Source organism: Alexandromys fortis, unplaced genomic scaffold (assembly GCF_014885135.2).
Source record: "Alexandromys fortis isolate MF-2015 unplaced genomic scaffold, M_Fortis_MF-2015_v1.1 scaffold_5, whole genome shotgun sequence".
NCBI lineage: Eukaryota > Metazoa > Chordata > Mammalia > Rodentia > Cricetidae > Alexandromys > Alexandromys fortis.
Window position 1 is genome coordinate 2,747,862 of NW_026067924.1, and position 23,960 is coordinate 2,771,821.

Sequence of the window (23,960 nt, forward strand, 5' to 3'; positions counted from 1 at the left end):
CTGGATCTTTTTCTTAGAGATTGTTAAATGTTTTCTGAATATTCACAGGGCCAAGGTTTTCTTTAGGAGTCTGATAAAGAAGGAAACACCTTCAATAGGACACCAGATTAGACCCGGTTGGCTACATACTTGGAATTCTCGGACTATTAAGTGGTATCAGAGCCCTGCAACCCCGAATTTCTTCATGATTCTTCTGATCAGACCAATTTATTCTGGCATATTATTTTTCTTTTTTCCAGGAACTCGATTTAAATCTGCACATCGCCAGCGGCAGAGAGCAGACAGCATGGATAGAGAGGTGAGATTGATGTTAACAGTAGTCCCCCTTTTGATAGTTTCCTTTAAAAGCAGCCTTTTTAGCTCAATTTTTTTTTCATAATATCCATGCACGGAAAGTACGGGACCGCGCAGAACTCCGGCGTCCTTTGTAGCACTCGTGAGTAAAGGGGGTGATTAACGAGAGGGCCAAAGAGCATGGTCGCAAAGACTCTATAGAAGTTAAACAAAAGCGCCTTCAGAATTTCAGGATTCCCATGATCCATACGAGGACCTCACTGCGCCTGTCCAGTGTTTCTATTTTTGATTAGATTTATAAACACAGCGCCACATATTTTCATGTGGCTTATCGCCCAGGGGCAGAATTAGATTGACTGCACCGAAGCTGGGAGGCTGGAGAGTTTTGGGCCGGGGCTGGAGGGAAATAAGTAGTGTAATTGTTTCTGTGGAGTGAACGTGGGACCTCTTCTGCTCTGAATTACACATGGCTCAGCCCTTTGACCTAAGCAGGCTCAGCCATGGCTGGCGCAGCTCCTAAAGTTGCACGGAAGGGTCATCGCCTAGCGAGCTGGAACGTCATCCGTCAGGCGAGATGCCAGCCAAGGACTCTATTCAATTACGCCCCTTCCTGGTGACACGCATTTGCTACCACCTCAGCTTCATTTAACCCTCTGTCATATCCGTTATTATTTCATCAGGAAGTGCAATGAGGGGCCTCGGCGAATCCACAGGAAGCGTGGGTCTTTCGAGGGGTCTCCTATGCTTTGTTTGTAGTTTCCTAGATTTTAGGACCCCCTTCAGGAATGTGCCAAAGAATTCTAATGCCAAAGATGATGGCGCTTCTGAACAGATAAAGTTTGGAGAAGTGTTGATAAGCTATGCTCACAAGTTATTTTTTTTCTTAGTGAACATAATTTAAACTCTTCCAAAACAGGTGATAATTTATAGATACAGCTCTTGAAAAAAAAATCAGACTGAAAGGGGAACAGAACTTTGAGAAGCGAGAATGCTACTTGCTGACATTTTCTGCAAAGGTGGAGAATTCATATTCCTCAGACTTTATAGTGAGATGGATAAATACATTGACCTCTACCTAGACCAAAGTCTGTAGTCAAATACTTGCATTTTGCTTTGGTGTCAGTAAACCACATTTCCAACGGCACCTTAAGTGGAGTACCCAGGGTTTACATTTAGACATTTGACAGTATTTCCAAAATTAATTCTGCTCCTGAAACAAGTTTTAAAATTTAAATTTGTGTTATTTCCTTGCTAATTTCCTAAGTATCTCTGTAAGTCTTTAAAAAGACTGATAACTTGGAAATAATTCAGCATTAGAATTTTTTTCTCATCTGAGGCAACACAGGCTATGCCTTGGTTCAGTTCTAAGTTATATGACATTTAAGCATGTCCTTTAAAAATGCATAACGTCACTTTAAAACACTTATATTAACTTAAATAAGGGGCTTTGATAAAAGAAAATAGAGAAGCCCCCTACAAAGGGATCCAAACCGTAAGCGCCCCTCCCCCACATCCTGTAGCCCCTCCCCCGTGTTATTCTCATTAGCAGCAAGTGCGTTGTTCCCCTTGTGATCTGACACAGACTGCTCGGAGCAGACAGGTGCAAATTGCAAGCTTTTCACTGTGGCTGTTTGTCTTTAACTTGACAAAGTAATAGACGGGGAGGACAAAACCGGGTTCATGGAGGACAGTCTAAACAGGGACAGGCCAGCTGGCTAGGGGGATTCAATGCAGTTACCCTGTTAAATCGCACCTCCGTGCCACTTGCCAGAGAAGGGCCTTTCAGTGTGCCCCCCCCCCCTTTATTTACCGAGGGAAGGTCCTGCCTAACTATGCTCTGGCTCTGATGTGTTGTAAAAGGCCAAGGTGAGTGAGACCAGAAACCAATGTACCTGCTCCTCTCTGCAGTCCTCCTCCTTGCCCTGGAGCAATTCAGCTTGGTTAGCTTCCTGGAGTTGGACCAGATTGATAGTGCCTCTATCCATGCCTTTTTTTGCCCGATTCATGCGAAGCCCTGGAGCAGTGAAACAAGGGAATGATCACCCTCCTCTCCACCCCCCACTCCCAACCAGATGAATCTGCTGAGCTTGGAATCTGCTGAGCTTGTCTGTTGGAAAAAACCAATTGTTCTACTAGGAAAAAAACCCAATTTCATTTCATGGAAGAGACGTGCCACGCCAGCTTCTGTAGGAATCAAAGGCGTGCGATTTTGAAAAGGAACCGAGGACCCTGTCATCCAGAGGTGGCTTCCCTTTGTGACTACCCTGTGTGCCCTAGAAGAGTTGTCCGCAAGAGGCAAGTCAAGCTCTGAGGTCTCCGACTCCATCTGACTGTGGGATCTGCCTTTGTGGATAAGGGTAGGGAGGCAACTTGAGCTGGCCTTGTTTACCGCTGGACAGAAAACAGCCAGACGCAAATGAGGACTGACGGTTTCATAGAGCACGATGGCTGATCGCAGATGCGATGTGACTGCCCTGAACCGAGCGATGATCCGTACAGTATGCAGCATTCTCTCTCTGGCTGGTCTGTGCCCACCAGCCTTCAAAGGACCTCCCTGCAGTCCACAGGCACAGCTGAATACAAGCAGAGCTGAACAGCAGCTCTGGGGATCCGATTCCTTCCGACAACAATCACATTCTTTTGCAGACTTACGGATCTGGGCTGTCACTGGTTATAAACGAATGTGCTGTTGCTCACGTTGGCTTACTCCATCAGCGATTTCCTTTCCAGTTGAGAGTGCGGGCATCAAAACATATTTGGTCCTTTGTAGTGAAAAGGAAAGGCTCATGGGAAACTGTCCCTCTCTCAAACACTGTCCCTTTTCCACAATTTCAGGTGTTTTTTCTTACTTTGTACAGATCGAAAAATCACAGTTTTCTTCCATGGTATGTACAGTACTCAGCGTTAAAATGAAAGAGAAATCGGTTCATTTGCACTTAAGAATGTACATGACACAAATGTGTTACAAGGTTGAGTGGATTCTGGAGATCTGTATGATGATGTGCATATGGTTTATCCTACACTACGCAACACCATCATTGCATGGAACACCACTGTATGTCCCCCTAAACATTTAAGAGGACTGATCTCATGTTATCTTTTCACAGCCCAATAAAAGGCATTAAAGTGCTAGATGTAGAAAGTAAAGGCATTTTGTAGATGTAGAAAGTAACTTTGCATTTAGGTATCAATTAAATAGAAATTCAGAAGAGGGAACCAAGCCTGGGACATAGCTGTTGGAGATATAGCTCAGCTATCTAGATGACTTTGCTTCAAAGCAAAGTCTTCAAAGCGTAATTGACATCAGGGAGAAGCAGAAAGATGGTAAAATGTAATTATATTTTACTCCTTTATTTGAGCTCCGAAACACATTAGGGATTACGTAACAAGTTTACATGAATTTATTGCAAGCAATAGCGTTTCCTTAGTGGTCATGAATGGGATGATGGTGTGAAGACCAGAGAAGGATCATATTCTATGCAGGGAAGAGATAAAAATCTCACCAGGAGAGAGGTCTGAATGAGCACTGGGTGGAGACAAGCGCAATTTACACCGCTTAAAGGTGCCCATGTGTAAAGAAGAGAAAAGTGAGGAAATTGGTGGGGAGAAGTCGGAAGTCACTCCTCATTTCCTCTTGAACATGTGTTAGCAGCTAAGAGGTCAAGGAATACAAAATGTCACTCGGTAACCCTCTCGGGGGACCCGTCTGGGGGAGGGTGTACAACCAGACACAAGTCCCTTTAAAACACGTGAACTTGACAGACTCTCTTTGAGCCCGTTCTAACGTTAGCAAGCAAGTGTGTAATTTCATTTGAAGTTCTTAGGACGGAAATGAGGTCTATCCATAGGGCCACATCCATCTATCTAAAAGCACGTTTAACTCAATTGGAAAGGACTGAAGTGCCAAATTTACTGAACCATGTCAGGAAATCTAGTACCTACTGCTATCTCGGGTGAAGGCTGTGAAAAAAAAAATCACACTTCAGCCTTGTTCCTAACGAAATGTCAGGATGCGTTGTGAACTACATGCTTCCAGGAGTTTACCTAGTTTTTAATGAATTTGGTCTAACACTTTAAAATTAAATCAGAAACTATGTCAATTGTGTAGCTTATTTATATTGTAATCTATATGTGTTATTTTTGTATTATTGTTATATTGTGTGTGTGTGTGTGTGTGTGACAGAGCAATTTTGTGGAGTCAGTTCTCTTTTTTCCCCTTTATGTGTGTTTCTGGGATCATCCTCAAGTCACCAGGCTTGCACGGCCGGTGCCTTTTCCTGCTGAGCAAACTTGCCCGTCCCAGCCTGGGTTAACTGGTGCACAGCTACAGTTATCCACCTAAGCAATTTTTAGGGTCCATACCAGATTCCATCCCTGGATGCTATTTTTCTTCTAAACAGAGCCATAGTGCTTAATGCAGAGTATACTCTATAGATGGAAATATGAAACACTGGGAATTCAGAATTGTTTTCACAAGATTTACTCTTTATTTTTAATCATGTGTATATGTGTGGGTGGGTGGTGGGTGCCCAAGTTGTCTAGAGCATAGGATTCCCTGGAACAGAAGTGCCAGGAGGTTATAAGCCATCTGACAAGGATGTGAGGCGCTGAACTTGGGTTCTTTGGAAGAGCAGACTGTGTTCTTAACTACAGAGCCATCTTTCTAGCCCTGAGAAATTCAAAATTCTTAAACTGAGAGAAAAAGCAAACATTAAAAAAAAAGAAAAAAAAAGAAAAATTACTGAACTTTAAGTAACCCTTATCCTGCACTTTCTTTAAATTTCCACTGATGGCGCTGTTAATGGCTTCTGAAGATGTTTGACACTGGGAATCACAAGGTGTCCCAAGCTTGTATGGAACTAGCTAACTAGATCAGTTTGGTCTCAAACTTGACACCCCCATGTCTTAACCTCCTGAGTGCTGAGATTTCAGGTATACACTGCAAAACCTGTCTCCAAATGGCTTGCTCCTAAGTGCTGGGATTGTAAGACTGTGTCCACAGGACCTACTTCCAAATATTTTTTTTTGTTTTGTTTTTGATTTTTTTTTCAAGACAGGGTTTCTCTGTGCAATAGTTCTGGCTATTCTTGAACCAGCTCTTGTAGACCAGGCTGGGCCTTGAACTCAGAGATCCACCTGCCTCTGCCTCTGCCTCTGCCTTCTGAGAGCTGTAATTAAAGGTATGTGCCACCACTGCCCCACCCAAATATCTTTTGAGTGAATTTATTTTCCCCTTTAGTTTGGTTTCTAGTATATGAAATAACTATAACACATTCCTACACTAAATATTTGTTTGAAAAAATAGATTCTTAGAAAACAAGGCCTTGGATTTTAGTTGACTTAGGGCATATTAATTTAAAACCTTTTTGATGTTTTTCTGTTAACTATTTGATAATTTAATTGCTTTGTGATGCTATAAGACTGATAGAAATACTTTTGAAAGAAGTCAGACTTAATGTAAAAATTTTAACTAAAAATTGGATCATTAGACATCCACATAACTCGTCACAGTTCTGAATATAGCCCTCAGAAGCATTGTCACAGTCTGTCCGAGATGCAGCATCTTTTGCTTCATGATACGATGTCTAAGATGGAGCATTCTTTCCATCGTGATATGATGTCTGAGATGGAGCACCCTTTCCTTCATGATATGATGTCTGAGGTGGAGCACCCTTTCCTTCCTTTGCTGGTTCCTGCAGACTTCATCTTTTATGCCCACTCCTTATTAACTCCAATTTTATCATTTGTCTGAGTTTGAGTATTTCTAGAACACTTCTTTTAAAACTTAATTTGACAGTTACCCAGGATTATTCAGAACTTCTAAAAAAGTAGAAGCTCTAGTTGTATTTCTGGCTATACATTTCCATTTTGACCATTTATTATCCACACTAATATTAATGGGCTTTTCAGACATAATGAATTCTAGTTTTCCCGGTTGCGGCACTTCATGAAATCTTTGAGACATCCCATCGAGCATGACTCTCTTGTTATGTTGCAATTCTGCACTGTCTTGACTGATAATGAAATTTATCAAGGTTGGATTATATACATTCCTGATTATATGTAAATAATTACTTCACATACTGTATTATAGTAGTTCAAAACAAGTGTGGATGCAACCAAGAGCGAACAGGCAGCACATGTAATGTGTCGTATGTGTGTGTGTGTGTGTGTATGTGTGTGTGGTGTGTGTGTGTGGTGTGTGTGTGTATGTGTGTGTATGTATGTGTGTGTATGTGTGTGTGTGTGGTGTGTGTGTGTATGTGAGAGAGAGAGAGAGGGAGAGACAGAGACAGAGAGAGACAGAGAGAGATAGAGAGGGGGAGAGGGAGAGCGAGCGAGCGAGAGATGTATTCTGGTTCATGTATGCCTGTGTGGGTACATGTATACAAAGTATTTGTGTAGACACCAGAGGCATAGGTCCTCACCTCTCACCTTGAGATAGGGTCTCTTATTTCTCGTCACAGTATATGCCAGGGTAGCTGGCCCAGGCCCTTCAGGGATTTTTTTCTATGTCTCCCATCCTACTGTAGGAGCACTTAAAGACATGGAGCTCCACATTTGGCTTTATGTATTCATCTAGGGATCTGAACACGGGTCCTCATGTGCCGGGCAAGCACTCTATCTCCTGAGCCATCTCCCCAGTCCATACGCAGATTTTCTATACAGTCATTTCATTCCGCCAAAATGAGCGTGTATCTTAGAACAGTCTGAACGAATGCAAATTGAATTGTGCAACTTTTCTAGTATTCTTAATTTGTTGAGGGCGCTTTGTATTAATTAAAAATGATAAAAACAAAGTATTTTAATGTGACCTTCATTTGGCATTTGTATTAACTTTTCTTATCCTATTTTATTTAATTCTTCCACTTCTGATGTTCAATTAGTGTTTGACCCCTTTAGGAGAGATGCAACTTAAATGACATTTCAATGCCAACCGCCAGCCCATATTTAAAATCCTGTGTTAGTTGTGGATCATAAATGATGATCTTCATTCTTTAGCTAATTTATTCATTTAACATTTTCCCTCCAGAAGTTTCAGCAGAAGGCTGTGAAGCCAACTAAGCAGAAGAAATCCACGTCGGCTGAATTTCTGATGGGTGAGCCTTGCTTGATGAGTTATTGCTCATAATTTGTGTAAGGATTAATTAACTAATTACAGACAAATGGCTGTGGGCGAAATTTTGCTCTAGCTTGTCAGGGTGCAATTTGTAATTATTTTAATCATTTATTCTTTTTTTTAAGAGTTAATTTTAACCTAATTCTGTTTTGGTGACATTTGAGGACGATACACTTGAGTCTTTCTGCATGAGAGTTACTGGGAGGAATTTTCTGCTTAGCACTGGAATCTGTCCGCCTGTTGTGTGATCTTCTGACCCCTTTGCTTTGTTCTAGCTGAAGAACACACAGAAGCTACAGAAGGTGCCGGGAATCCAGGTTTTAGCATGAGCAGCCCAGAACTCTTGGCCTATCAGACTCCGAAAGAGAAAGTTATTAGATATGACATGCTGGATCACACCCTTGCAGCTCATCGACAAAACTCCAGGCTGCCAGCCTCAGCAGGACCCAAAGGTGTGACTTCAGTCCTGGTTATGCTCACACTTGGTGACAGTTGCTCTCGTCTGACCTGGGCATCCTGAACAGGAAACTGACATTCCGTTCAGACATGCTTGAACAGCTTCTGAGGAGGCTCTGCGTGGGGCTGTGTGTGCATGCGTGCGTGCGTGCGTGCGCGCGCGCGCGTGTGTGTGTGTGTGTATGCTGAGGCCCTGTGCTGTCATTGGATGCAGGTGATCCATAGCTTTGTGGGTGAAGGATGTAGAGGCATGAACTCACCTTTCTTTGGGCAGATGAGGTGGAGTGGCCTTGAGGTGCCAGAATGCTAAGACTCTTGGCTCTGGTGCAGACAGGAGTTTAAAGGATGGCACTCTTGTTTATAGGATGTCACCAGGCTAATATAGTTGACATCTCAGTTGACACCCTATTTTGGGTTTCAGACTGTAACAATTTTGCCCTTTAGATGAACCATATTTTTTTTCTGTACAAAGTCTAGAAACACATGCAAGAACTTACAAATAAACGAAGAAATAATTTTTATTTAGAATTCCCTTGTAGTAATTTGCTTGTAGGTAAAAGGTTCTTTATTCTCTGGCTGAGGGATAGCTTGCAACATCATTCGCTCTACCACTGACTGTGGAGGCAAATCTTCTCTCTGGAGATACCTGTGGCTGTTCCTTCTGGCCTGGGAGCTGCATCTCTTCTAAGCTCCGATGATTCTATACCTTCAAAGAAAGAAGTCATTAAAACTTGCTGTCTTGGCTCTTATCCTCCACCCATGAACAAGCCGGAAGACATCAGAATTTAATGACCAAATAGGTTTTTGAGGGAATAGGTTTTGGAGTAATGAAGCGCGAGCTGGCACAGATGTGTTCTCTGCTGGTCCCACTTAGCAGCCTCATCAGGATTCCCACCTGTACAGAGCAGGCCCTGCATGTCCCAGTAGGTTAGCGTGGGATGCTTTACTCCTGAGGCTCAGGGGAAATTCTGCCAGCTTAGAGGTGGCTACACTCTGCAATCCCATCATCCAGATTTGCCTCAAAGAGAAGCGGCCTGGTTCTTACTTTCCTTGCTTGGTATGTACAGTGCATACTTCCTTGGAAGTCCCTTACCCAGTGAGAAGATGAACGGCTATCGACAGGCCCATGCTTGACTACCTACTGTAAATTAGCCCTACATTGGCCACTTTGTGTACAGCATCTCCTTTAGTTTCATAAATCTCAGGAGGTAGGTTTCAGACAGCAAATTCAGCTGTGCAATCGAGGCAGTCATAACAGTCATCAGGACCTTGTTTACCCTAAGCTGTTTTTACTTAATGTCCCAAAGTCACTCAATAACATCTCTTTGTTCCAAGCATTGAAAGCGAAGACTGAATAGAAGTAGTTAGGCATGGCTGCTCTGTCCTTAGCTCTCTTGCTAGAGACTAGTCACCTGGCCAGAGATAACAGTAAGAGTCTGGGACACATTGTCATTAGTGTATGTGTGTGTGTGCATGTGGGTGGGTGGGTGCACGAGTTTTATTCTGAAGTTGGAACTCTGTTGTTAAAGAAGAAGGGGATGCACACTGGATTAAAAGAGCGCATCTTCTCTCAGGTCCATGTGGCTGTTGTCTTGATCTTACAAACAAGGGGGAAGGATTATTTTGGCACATGATGTCAGAGGTTTCAATCCTGTGAAACCTGAGCCCTGAGTCCCTATTGCCTTAGACTTGGGCCAGCATAGTACATCACTGTGAGAGCATGTGGTGCAGACTCACTGGGGGAGAGAATCAGGGAAGAGGGAGATGGAGAGGGAAGAGAGAAAGAGACAGAGACAGAGATAGACTTCAAGACAGAGATGGAGAATTTTTTTCTGGAAGACATGAACAAACGTCCCATCATCTCAGATAACGTATCAACAGCCAATCAAAGTAATAATTACATTAAAATCCAACTTAGTGAACCAGATTTACTGGTGTTGCTTATAGGCATATGAGTGAGCATTACTTAAAGGAGCATAGATGAATCAAAGGTACCTGCATCTCTGAAAAGCCCAGCCCAACATGGATGACAACTCATAAAAGTTCCATCCCTGGAGCTCCCTGTACCACTTGCAGGCAGCTTCCCAGGTTGGAGATCCTCCTGCAGGGAGCTCTGCACAGCAGGAGAAGCTCTTCTTCCCAGCAATTGTTTATTATTCTTGTAACCTGAGAGAGGGCTCTTGTGAATACTATCAGTTTCAGGAACTTCCTGAGACTTCAGAGATGGTTGCCTCCCAATTCTCATTAGCCCCCTTTCTCCCTTGATGGGGAATGTTTCAATTGGGAAGAAATTGTTGTCCAATTCCAATTCAGAAAAAGAGGATTTTCAGGTAAAAGTACATATTACTGGCAAGCATTAGTCCAAAGAAACATAAATATACAATATAGCAAGAGTCACAGAAGTACTTTTAAATTTCTAAGAGCCACCATAATAAAATGAGAAAAAGTGATTTAGCTTTAGAAACATCTTCTTAAAATAATCTTAGAATTATCTCCAAAATAGTGCAATCAATGTAAAATGAACAGACATTTTGTGATTTTTTTTTTGGCAAAAAGTCAGTATATGTATGTATGATTGCAGATCTCATTACTATCAAGACCCACTTTCAGTCTCTGAGTATTGTCCATAGAGTAAGGATCTGTCTCAGAGACATAAGAATGCACATAGAATGTAATAATTTTCATAAGTAATGGTTGGCCTGATTCTGGAAAACAGAGAAAAGCGATAACCCAAAGTAGAGCCAGGTGGAAACAGCCCAAGATGAAAAGAGTTTTATGGGAAAATCCCGGAAATGTTTAGCATCTGCACCAATCTAGTCAGACAGTGAAATAGAGAGGGGTTTACCATGTCTGTCCTGGAACACAGCCAAGTTAGAAAAAGTACATTTGGTGCATCGCTCCCCCAGTTTGGGAGAGCCTCTAAAAATTCAATTGCAAATGAGATGTGCAGCTTTATGGTCTGTGAACAAGGAAGAATATTTTAAATATGTGAATTTAGAAACTGCCAGATAGCATAGAACACAACATTCCTTGTTAAACAACTTTAAGAACATTTTAGACCGTCTGCCGATGTGTTTGCTGAGACAAAGGAGAAGAGCCACACATTCCCCCCATGGTATTGTTGTAATTAGCACAAATTATCATTTTACAAGTATATCTCAGCACACTTGCCTCTTAAAGACACACTTTAAAGAAAAAAAAGTCTTAAGTGATGGCAGAATTCCAATGATACTTATTTATATGAGCTATCTCAAGGCAATAAAAGTATTAGATAAAGAACAGTGTCTGGGAGAGAAAGTTCAGAAGAAGGGTTTTCTACAATAAACTTTAGATAAGAGAAGATCTCATATATACTGTGACTTGAGTCCTGTAGAGTAAAAGAGCAAGGAGTAAGTACACACCTATTGTGTAGCTTGAATGAGAATGACCCCTCTAGGCTCATAAAGTAGCTGTTTAGAAAGGATTAGGGGGTGTGGCCTTGTTAGAAGAGGTGTGTCACTGCAGGTCAGCTTAGAAGTTTCAAAAGCCCATGCCATTCCCAGTTAGCTTTCTCTGGCATATGATCCAGTCTCAAGATGCAGGATATCAGCTTCTGCTCCAGAGCCATGCCTGATGGCCTATTTCTATGCTCTCCACTATGATGTCATAGGCTCTAACCCTCTGGAACCATGGACCACAAATTAAATGCTTTCTTTTAAACGTTGCCTGGTCATAATGTTTTGTCGCAGCAATAACAAAGTAACACCTGCCCTTTAGAACCAGGTGGGATAAACAGCTCCTGGATAGTCTGCTTGGGTTTTAGGAGTTTGAATGTCCTTCTTCTCCACCGGTGCATCCCATTGTGAAGGCTTTGTCACAAGCTTCATTCCTGAGATCGTCTCAGGGAAAGTCACAGTGTGTTGTTCAGATGATGTCCTAGGTTCATATTAGGCATTTTGTTAAGATGTGAATAGCAAACATTCAGGAGAGAAGGTACCACTCAGACCTTCCTATCTGCTCTTGCTGCACCTGGGGGATGGATGCTTGGCCTTTGCAAACCAACTTCTAGCTGATTTTGTATTCTTTCATTTACTATTTGCCTTTCCTTTCTAGGCAGCTAACGAACGTATTAGTGTGCCACTGAGTTTCCAGAGAGACGCTCAACCCATCATTTTGGTTTTGCGTTAACTTGGGCTCTGCCTTTTGCTCTTTCCTGTGTGCACTGCTTTTTAGGTCCTAGCATCCTTGCTCATCATCCTCTTTGCTCAATGCTGGTGATGTGTGGGCCTGATGTTAACTAGACTTCTAAGTAAGGGAGGTTGAGAATTAGCAGAGTTTGGAAAGGGAGAGAGATAGAGAAGGCACCGCTGCTTATACTTTCAAAGAGGGTAAGGTATTGGCATAGGTTCCTCAGCCAGTGAACATGAGAAAGGACATCTTTAACATTATGCATATATAATATGGATGCACTAAAAAGGTAGCTAATGACTGGATTCCAGATGGCAGGAAAATGAAATATGGGGCAGGTGTGAGAAAGAGCCATGAAAAGAGTTTAGAGAGGGAGAAACAATAATAACTAAGGAGAAATAGATGGCAGGGCAGTTCAGCTAATGGTTAGTGACGTCATTGCAAATGGGGAGATTTTTTTCCTTTTAATAGTTCAATTTCACCCAGGTTATTGTAATGCCGAGAAAGGAAAGGAAATCACTGAAATCACATTGGTGTATAACATAGGCCGATAGAGCTGTCCTTACTGTTTAAAAGCAGCTCCTGGGATTCTGAAAACTCCCTTCATAGTCTGTACTGTCTCCCAGACACCAAGGGCATCAGCATCCCAAAGATCCTCTGCTGTATCTCTTCTGGTGTCATCTCCTCAGGATGCAGATGGGCTTTCAGAGTCCTTGCAGGATCATGTTATACTGAGAGTTCCTTGGTAATGAAGAAGAGAAACGATTTAGAGGGAAGGATTTTCTGACTCCGATGGTGTCTCTGGATAGAGACCAACCTGCCTTCAGGCTCAGGAAGCTGGAAGAACAGTGGCTGTCAAGGCAGCGCAGTGTGTTCTGAAAAAGCCTTCCCTACTGGGATGAGTGATTACCATGCTCTTTCTCTCCTGATTCTAGAGGAGAACACTGGATTGGTCCTGCCTAGGTCACAATTCTACATCCTGGATTTATCACAGGGGAGGAAAAAAAATGTTCTTCCAAGCCCTCCTGGCTTCTGTGGAGTTATAAGCCCATCATGACTACATGTGACCACACATGATAGGGGCTGGAAAGATGGCTCAGGAGCACCACCTGCTCTCCACGAGGAAGTGGCTTCAGTTCCCAGTACCCACATGGTGGCTCACAGCTGTTTGTACCTACTGTCCCAGGGGATTTAATCCCCTCTTCTGGCTTCCACAGGCATAACATGCAGGTGGTGTACAAACACATGTAGGCAAACCACGCATCTACATTAAAAAAAGGGAACAAGAAATTATGATATAATTGGTGGACAGTAATCAAAAGCAAGAAAAATGAAAAAATAAATATACTAATCAAGAGTATACTCTGTATTTGTCTGGGATTATTTATTGATCATATCCTCCTATTGACATAAACATGCAGAAATAGTGTGGACATGGTATAGGAACAATTATTTGGACATTATTTATGAAATGGTTTGTTTATAATTATGGATATCACTAAATTTCTTTAAGCATCTCTTTATTTTGAGCTCATTCATGGAAAAGGACATTTATTAAAAATTTTCTAGTTTCCAGGCATTATTTCAGGTGTAGAAATAGATCTTAGTAGACAAGACATACAAGGCCTTCATGATCCTCAGGCATACTACAAAAGCAAGATCAGGCTAAGGGAACTGTGGAATTTAAAACTGGTTAATTCTAGTTAATTGAGCCCTTCCCATAAGCAAAGGCAGTATTTACTCACATAGGTTTTTCCAAGTGTTTTATTAATAACATTACTTGAATTGAGCACTCTAGAAGCAGGAGACAAAAAAATATTAGCGTGTGTGCATGGTATATACACCATGACACAGAAGATTGGGCTACTCTGCAAATCCGAAATGCTCTAAAATCCAAAACCTTGACGCCTGATATCACAGTGCAAAGGTATACACTTGACCTTACTTGATGGGTTGTCAGAATACAGGCTCACTGAAAATATGACATGAAACCGAGGGATGGGGAGGTACACAGTGAAGAAAGCTGCTTCTTACCACATCTGACAACCCGAGCATGCTGAAAGGAGAGAACTGACGTTCCTACCTTGTCTTCTGAGCTTCATCCACACACCATGACATGCGCCCCTCCCCAAAAGAACATAAAACAAACAAAAAATATTTAGATTTCAGTCCAATCCTCAATATATTTTTATAAAATATATGGACATATTCCAAAAATGTGAGGAAAGCTGAAATCTAAAACTTGTTTTTAAAATTGCTTTTATTGAGCTATATATTTTTCTCTGCTCCCCTCCCTAAAACTCTTTTACTTTACGTCACTGGGGATTGACCTTAGAATCTTGCATATGCTTAGCAGCTGCTTTGGCACTGAGCTACAGCCCAAACCCGAGCACTTCCTGGGCAAAGGTGACACAACCGGTCTCCCTGGGACCCCAGTGAGTTAAGTTAAACCATGAGTGAGGGCTGAGTATGTCCACATGGCTGTGGGCTACAGTGGCCTATTGTGAACAAAGACTTCAACTGGAAGAAAAAAATGAGCTAGAAATGGAAGTTTTTATAAATAAATGATAAGGTTTTACATCTTAGCAATTCGATAGGAAGCATGCAATTTTCTCTAGATATTGGGTGAATTTTTCAAAAGTTCTTCTTGGTCATTGGAGTAAAGAGTTGTGTGACAGTGGTGGAATTCTACACTGACTCCAATCTTCACTATAGCTGCGTCATATTTTTTTTTTTCAGGGAATACCATGATGCTCCTTGAGAGAGACCGCCAAGAAAAGGGTCAAACATACAACATGATTTTGTATCAGTTTCTCAGGATCAGAGACAAAAGGGTTTTAGGACTATAGTTTTATTATTTCCCTTCATTTAGAATGCTGTATCTACCCAGTCATGTCCTATGGTCTCATCTCAGGCACTTACCCATCATTCTTAGGGAGATCCTTAACCTGCTTGGTGCCAGAGGCCTTGTCAGCCCTCTGCCAACCTGTGTAGCAGCACTTGTTTGGTGACTAGACAATGGTCACTCCTCCTCTTCACTCGGCACTATAATGAAGCACACATGGAAAACATAAATACAAGTCTTGACAAAACCAAAGCATACAGTAGAAAGAACATGGCAGGACCGAGAAAGGTATCCGCTGGGATCAGGGTTGAAAGTTACACAAGTCCTAAAAATTAGTGTGGCTACAGCTTTAGAAATACTAGCAGGAAGCCATCTCTTCCCACATGGTTTTAGGAAGCTGTTTCATGAAGTTGTTGCACGATGGATGAGTGGTCATTTGTGGCTGGAAGAGCATCATTAATGTGTGTCGGATCTCAACAGTGGGCAGCAAGGCAGAAGACTACGTGGTAGAGAAAGAAAGTGACAGGTCTTCCCCAGAAGATGAGCATAGTGAGTTCCGAGCATCTGCTGGTGAAGATCTTTCCAGAAAAAGATTGGGGTCACTTGAATGCAGGACAGGAGATGGGTGATGGTTGAGAGTTAGAGAATCCTGGGTTACACTTTTACAATTGCAATCCTCGATTTATCTTCATAACACATGAATATGAATGTTAGGAATAAAAGTAGAACTCAGATACTTGTGTTCAATTCCTTACCTGAACTGAACATACACTTGAAGGAAGCCACCCCCCCCCCCATAGTACACATAGCCTAGTGATTTTGTATAAAATGGTTTACATTGTTCTCATTTATAGCTGTTTTTCCCTAAAGATGGGCAACCGGTGTGGTATAACATTTATAGAACGTGTGAAAAAATACATATTTTTTTTGCTTCAGGACATTTTAACTCTTATTAAGAAAAAGGAAATATATAGGAAAATCATGTGCTTTAGGTTTATTGAACTGACCTGAATTTGTATCTTTAGAAACCATTTGGTTCCTAAGTGATTTTAATCTTTTTCATTGATTTAAAGAACTAAGAATAAACTCTCTGGAAGGTATCTTACTCACTGAGATATAAAACATTTTACATAGATATTCAATGAGCAGAATGTCGTATGCTAATGTTTTATATACACTCAGTTTTTATACAAATAATACGTACATAAATATTTGATTAGTTTACATAAACAATTTAAATGTCCTTTTTTTATTTTGGGATTTTTTTAAAAAAAATATGAAACACAGAATTCTAGAAACATTTCCAGTTGGAGAGTGTACCCTAGTCAAATATTGGAATTTTGGGAATGTCAATAAAACAGCAAAATCTTAATTTATTTTCTTCTCAAAAGACACTGCTTATCTATAGAGAGACATAGTCTTGCTCACGAAATGAACAAAGGGTTCATTGATATTATCTTTGGGTATGTGTGTGTGTGTGTTCAGACCCACAGTGTGCAGGTGTTCTTGCTCATGTGTATACTCGTCAATTCCAGAATGGATGTTCCACATCTTCCCCAATTTCTCCCCCACTTTAACTTTTGAGATAGGGTCAGCACTAAACTTGGAGCTCACCATTTCACCCATGGGACTGACTAGTGAACGCCTAGGATCTACCTGTCTCTGCCCCAGCCCATGGAAAGGGTTACAGACACATCTTAGTGTCAAGGATCTAAACTCAAGTCTTCAAACTTTCACAATGAGTGTTTCCCCACTGAATCTATTTTCCAGGCCTATTTCTATTTCTTTAGTTGTAAACCTTGAAGCCCACCTGACAAGCGAGTGTCACTTCTCTATCTTCTCTAAGCTAATGTTAGGGAGACGCTAATACATGGGTTTGAAAAGATTGTATGAAGTCTGTCATAGATTGTTGGTTAAAGATAGACGGTTGCAAGGTATTTTAGTGGTCTTTAGGTCAATGGTGATATATGGATTCACTGAGTTAATATATACCAGTGAAATTTATGTCTCCTTATGATAAAAATGTGAATCTAAGAATCATTTCATAGGATGGTGAAAGGGGCACTTAAGAATTTCCAAATCACAGAGATTCTGTAAAGTAAACCAAGAGTTGTGTGTACAGACACAGGGACTTGCCTAACAAGCTCAGCTATACAGTAACCACAGAATCAGAAAGATGCCATTTTTCTGATATGATAGATCTAATAATCTCTTAGGAGAGGGTCAGGCTGCCAAGTCATTTATGTACATTCTATAAAATATTTGGTGAAATTTTAAAAATATGTGTGTTTTAAAATCAGAAGCAATTTTATGTCAATACAATTCTCTATGAATATTTATTATGTCAGAATTTTAATTTGACTTCAATATGTTCACTTCCAATTTACGAAAGCATTTAGCACAAATAGGTTTTATAACCTTAGGTTTTTTTGTTTCAGTAGAAATTAGTTCTTAGTTTCCAAATCATTTTATTGAGAATTACTTTAGGCTGTGTTTTTCATTTGTTAAAAAGAATTTTAAAAAATAAACTTTCTTAATCTTCAAGTGTTGAATTGATCAAAAGTTCTACAAAAGGCAGAACATCCCAGTCATTTTGCTTCATGAGATAAAAAACTGACCCATGAGTTACCAGATTCGTTGCCAATGAGTTAATAATTTTGTCTATACCAAATCTAGTGATTCATTATATAATTTGTTTTCATATGGAAATAACATTTCCACTGATAAAAATCAACTTTAATGAAGTTGTAAGTGTAATACATAATCCTAAATATTCCCAGAGCTATGAGACGGAGGACAGAAGGTTAAATTAATGAAAGTGTAACCAGAAGGCGGAGGGCTGTGGCTAAAGTCTAATGAGAAGCAATATTCTATAGGAAAGTGTTGCTAAAAGTCAAACTTTGTAGAAAGAGCATCTTCTTTGGCATGACTTTCAGAGGTTTTTTATATGTGTGGTAAAAAAGAAAAGTGTATTTAAGCTTAACCTTTGAATCACTGCGGTTACTTACACACAGGAAGCTCCATCCTGTTTAGGTGTTAGGAACTCAGGGACACGCTTCAGTTCTATGAGGACTGGGGGTCCAGCGAGCACAGGATGCTTTCATGCCCTGAGGGGAATCGGAAGAAGGCCCTGCAGCAATTATGCACTCCACAGCACTCTAGTGGCTTACGAGTTGGAGAGGGCCTCGGGGGAAGGAAGAATATGGCTCAATTAATTAGAACCTGATAGCAAACTCCAACTATTACCCTATTTAGCTCCTCAAATCACTGATATATAAAATACCCACAAGGTTTGGGGAGGAAGTGAGGCTAATACAGGACACTAGTTCTTATGTGCCTTCTCCGATTCTGAAATTCTGGCTGTCGGTCGACTTAGCCACAGACCTCACCCTTCTTGTTATTGCTTCATTAATTGAACAGTTTCATCATCCTTGTAGCTCTAGCAATGCTTCATGTACTAAATTTACAGTTTTGTTAGGGTAACCTTTTTAATCAATAGAATTTAATATAAAAAACAATTCATAAAAAACAATTTATATCATGACCATTTTTCATAGTTTAGCTTTTCCGGAAGGAAAAAGAAAATTCATATCTCTAATAATTGTGATGACGATAGATGAACTGATATAGAAAACGAATATTTATGACTCAGTTGTGAAAGCTTATGTAAACCTATGATTGTGGGGTCAGCTTTCCGAGCTACTCACCACACTCTGAACACACTGGAGTAGGAATCTATAAAGGTTAATGGCTCTTGATAATTGTTAAGTCATCAATACATCACTCAAATGGTATCTTTTTTTGTCTTAACAGCATTTTAGAAACACCTCTAATGTTTTTCATGACATGGAGCCATACTGCCTTCAAATTATAATTATAAAACATATACTTCTCAATAACTTTATCTCAGATATCACTTTGTCCTGGCTAGTTTTATGTCAACTTACACAAGCTAGAATTATCTAAAAGGAAGGAGCTGCAACTGAAAAAATGCCTCTATAATATCTGTTTATAAGACATATTATTAATTAGTAATCAATAAGGTGGGTCCATCCCATTTTTGGGTTCTGTGAGAAAACAAGATGAGCAAGCCATGATGAGCAAGGCAGTAAGCAGCTCCCATCTATGGCCTCTGCCTCAGGTTTCTGCCATGTTGGCATTCCTGTGCTGGCTTCTCTCTATGATGGACTACAGTGTGGACGCATACGCCGAACAAAACCTTTCCACTCCAGCTTGTTTTCATCGTGATATTTCATCATAGCAACAGGAACCCAAACCAAGACACCCTTATTGTTCTTACTTACTTTAAAATAGATAAGAGAGTGTTGGGTAACCATCTCAATGGTTTGTGTTTGTATTTTGATCAGTTTCTTTGAATTGTTGTTGTTTAGTTCGACATGTAATATGGTCAGAGCTTGATTTTAAGTGTCTATCTTTAGTAAGTAATGGTTTTTTTGAGTGGTGAGGTGGGTCAATGCAGAGCAATTAACTAAGTTGGGTGAGGCCAACTTTTTTCTTTTCCAATGCTGAAAAGGAAAAAAAAATGAAGCATGGGCAAAGGAGGAATGAGGAGAAAGGTCCTCTCAACATGAATTACCTTTCATTTAAAGGCGTTTGTACATTGGCCTTAGGAAGACCTCGAGTGGATTTACTATGATGGGACATATTTGAGTTGCACGGTTTTTCCACCACCCTATGTTGTTCTGTTGTCTCCTAATTTCCGCAGTTGTAGTTCATGGATTTAGGTAACCTGTCCAGTATCATGGAAATTTAGAGCCAAAATCTCTGTATGAGATTTTCAAGGTGAGAAACTATGATGCAAAAATATGATCTCAAATATTTTTAGCAAGACCATAGGAGTCAAATTAAACTTTGGTTTTCGAGGCTTCATTCCTGTAACATTCAAAGAGTATTCTAATTTGTAAAATTTTGCTAGGTGGCTATAATCATGGAATAGAAAGTCTTTAGTTACATAGTTATGGGAAGTTTTGTGTGCAATGAGTTTATGGTGTATCATAGAAAATATAGTGATTGATGGTAAAGAAAGAAAAAACCAAACATGAGCCGAAGCAGGTGGACTTATGGGAAAAACATCAAGGTAAAGCCATTCTATTTCCTCCCAACACACACTCACACTCACACACACACACACACACAGAGAGAGAGAGAGAGAGAGAGAGAGAGAGAGAGAGAGAGAGAGAGAAGACAGTTACTTCTGAGTTCCCTTGCTATGAAGTTCATAATGTTGATAAGAGAGGAAGTGATTGCTTCACTGAGTCAAGGAACTTGGATGCTTTCTAAAAACCTTCCTCTGCTGGGCAGTTTCACTCCCTTACTGCTCCCAATGAATTGCTTGGGTGCATACAGGTTGGCTTCCTGATCAAAGTTCACGTGTGGTGTAATTTAAGAGCTCTGATTACGCGCTGTGATACTCTGAGTTAAATGATAGGAAAACCCGATAGGAGAGGAAGGGCAGAAGGGAATGCTTTCCTCCCCTCATTCAGAAAAACAATGACAACAACACAAGAAGTATTCCAAGTGGTGCTGAGTCTCAGCCCTGAGCCGCTCATTAGGAAGCTGGAAAGAATGCTAGAATATGAGGAGTACCACACACACAAATTTCCTGATTTTCTATTTTACACGCCGTATTCAACTGCCTCAACATCTATGAGTGCACATGCACACATATAGGTGATTCTCATCTCATTCATATGGGTATCCAGAGAGTTAACCACCAGCCACATAAAAACCTATTGTATTTGTATTGCTAAGTGCCCTACTTTGAATTTCTCAGTGGGTCTCTTCATTTCCCTGTGAGATGATTTAGTTATATCCAAAAGCATATTGTGAATGATGAGGACGTGTTGAGGAATTCATCCTATTAGTAACCTAGCTTCTGGTAATATACACCTGATCTTAAAATTGCCCCATTTGATTAAATCCTGATGCTACCCAGTGAAACACGAACGATGGGGGACTAGAACTGAGAAAAGTCCCAAGATTCCATGAACCATATCTTCCTTCACCCCTGTGCCATGTTAAAATATTTAGCTTGTTAGGTGAATAAGAGAAGTCAACAGGAGGGAGTGAACATCTTAATATTTGACAGTTCATCTATTTTGATTTGGAGAATGACTTACATTGCAACGAGGAGCTGGTAAGCACCCAATAGACATTGGAGTTGTGAGGAATTAGACAGAGACAACGTGTCAGAATAAATAAATACCACACAATAGTGTGCCAATATCAGTTAGATCTGATTCTGGAGCTCTTCATGAAGAAGTTTAGACTCTACTGCTTATACTGCTAAATAAAACTGTAGGTACTTCAGAAAAGTCGAGTTTACTAAGAAAATGTGCTTACTCTACATGCATGTTTTTGTGGTATTTGGTTTTGATCAGGCTTCTCTGTCCCCTTGGTCTTGACCTGTCTATTCTTAATCATAAACTTCCTTTAGATACAGCTGCTCTCCAGGAATCCTCAATGAAGCCCAGTTCTGCTGTTCTCCCCACAGACTGTGCCCTGCAGCTAAGACCCAAAGTGTTTTCTCTTAAAGAGAAAGAAAAAAGATGTATTTGATATTTTATGTGTATGTGTATTTTGCCTGTGTGTATATATGTGCACAACATATATGCAGATGCCCACCAAGCCAAGGTCAGACAGATGAGGGCACTGGAGAGATCCCCTAGAATCAGAATTACAGATGATTGCAAATACCATGTTGGTGCTGGGAACTGAACCCAAGTCCTTTGCAAGAGCAATAAGTGCTCTTAACCAATGGACTATCTCTCTGCCATTTTTCTCTCTCTCTATCTCTCTCTTCTTTCAAATCTAGACAGATGTTTGCTTCTTAGACAGTATTCAGCTTAAAAAAGAGATAAGAGGCAGCAAGGTGGCGAAGGAAATCAGACAGAGGTGTGACTAGTTAAAATTAGAAGAATAAACTGATGAAAAGGCTCTACGTTGCAAGATGTGGCAAGGATCTGGGTCTCATGGTAGATTCTCAAAATAATTTGATTAAATGAGTCCACATCATATTATGAACACATCCACAAAGCAGGCTCTCTGTTGTAGATAGCAGTGAGGTCATGTCTTTGCCTTAACAGAGCTTGTGTTCAAGTAGGGGAGACCGGCAATGGGTAGTATATTGTATGTGTACTAAGCATACAAAGCAATATAAAACATACTGTAAATATAATATAAAAATATGAATTATACAATATATGACCCTTATAAACATTTAATATCATTCAAAGGCATATTAAGGGGACCAATTCTAAGCATGTAAGATCTGTCTCTTGGTGTGTGAAAGAAGGTTCAGACATCTTTACTTTCAAGAAGCTACAGGTGATGTTCCACAATGGGAATTACTAAGGAAATTAATTGCTGGAGCTGTGATATTCATGACTGACTTGTTCACCCATGCACATGGAATGCAGCAGGAGCAATCTGTATAGACATAAGGTGGTTCTCTCCCAATCTTACATTCATGGGTCCCTGAGCAGTGAGGGAGCAATTGACCAGCCTCTAAAGACCGAACTTCCTTCATGCACAGCTGGGCAAGCCACAGCATCTCATTTAGAAGTCTAGCAATGGCTTGAGAACTTGATGCCAATACAGCCATCCCATGGCTTCTAAGGGGGTTTGTTTCAGGAACTTCCTTTACCATATCCAAGGATATTTAAGTCTTGGAAACAAAATACCATCGTGCTTCCATGTGAACCTTAAATAAGACTTCTGCATGTATTCAAATTATCTGTAGATTACTTGTATCTTATATGATGTAGACACCGCATAAATGACTATTATATTTTATTATTTAGTAGGGGGAAAATGAAAAGAAAAGCCTGGTGTGCTCATTGTTGATGCAATGGTTTTTGTTTTTTCCAGTTTTTTTTTTTTTGGTTAAATATGCAGGTATATAATCCACAGGCACCACCTGGACACTTAGAGACTTTTGGTTGAAAACAATTTAATTTTGTTTGTTTTTTTTTTCAAAGATCTTTAATAACTTGCTATTACAAACTAATTGGTTATTTTGGTAGCCAAGACCTTGAGTTTTGTGAAGTGGGTCTCACTACGTGGCTGTACTGGTATTGCAGTAGAATAAGGAACACGCCATTAACTTTGCATTGATAGATGTGAGTAGTTGTTTTGATGGTCTTTAGAGGAAACAGTTTCCCAGTGCTCTCTGGGTGAAGGGAAACAGGTGAGTGAGCGAACCAATCAACGCGTATGCCCCATCACAATGAAGGATGGCTGAACACCACAGGACAGAGGCCCAGCCACCAATCACCAAACTTTATCCTAGGAGGTGGCAGTTGTTGATGGATAAATTAGTATAATTGAAGCACGTTAATTATTCATCTTTATTGAGATCACACAGTAAAACAAGTTTCTGCTTCTGTACTTACATCAATGGAAAGAGTGCTGCTTAAGAAACAGAAACCCAATACCCAACCTTGGTCCACATCAGAACCTCCTTTAGCCTTGGGGAATGGAGGTGCGATGTGGGTTGCTTTTCATCCTGAAGCAAAGGCACCATGCTTGTGGCCACACCCTTGGCACATAGTCGCCTTTCTCTGGAAGTCAGCTTATCAGTACTGGGGTTTTCAACCTTCAGTGCCTGCGACTTCTGCAGTGTTGGAGGCAATTTGAACTCTCCTCGGGGCACAAACTACTATCAGGTGTGTGTGTGTGTGTGTGTGTGTGTGTGTGTGTGTGTGTGGTGAGTATGAGACTAGATTCAGAACAGTGACCGTGGGTCCCTCCTGCACTACAGTCAAGGTGGATGCTGCAGTGACTATTGGAAATAGACTACGTGGGGAATGGGAGGTGAGAAGTTTGAAAGGTGCGGTGCTGCGGTTGTTAATGTATGCTGAATAAAATTGCCAGATAAAACATTTTTACCTCCTTCCACGTCACTCAAATTGACAGAAAATAGACCAGTAAACAGACCACTATTTCCTTCCTTCTTTCCTTTTTTTTTTAAATATAATTTTTTATTGAAAAAAAAAGATTTCCGCCTCCTCCCCGCCTCCCATTTCCCTCCCCGTCTCCCTTTTCCCCCCTCCTTCC

At 40.6% G+C, this 23,960-nt stretch overlaps 1 protein-coding gene across 1 annotated transcript in view; it reads left to right on the forward strand.

The window, feature by feature from the left end:
• The first annotated feature begins 286 nt into the window (after positions 1-286).
• LOC126501615 (uncharacterized) overlaps positions 287-23,960 on the forward strand; it is a 269,467-nt gene continuing 245,793 nt past the window's right edge. The window contains exons 1-3 of the mRNA XM_050142373.1: positions 287-298; positions 7,328-7,394; positions 7,690-7,866. Of these exons, the coding sequence (XP_049998330.1) occupies positions 287-298; positions 7,328-7,394; positions 7,690-7,866 (256 nt within the window). The remainder of the gene's footprint in view (positions 299-7,327; positions 7,395-7,689; positions 7,867-23,960) is intronic.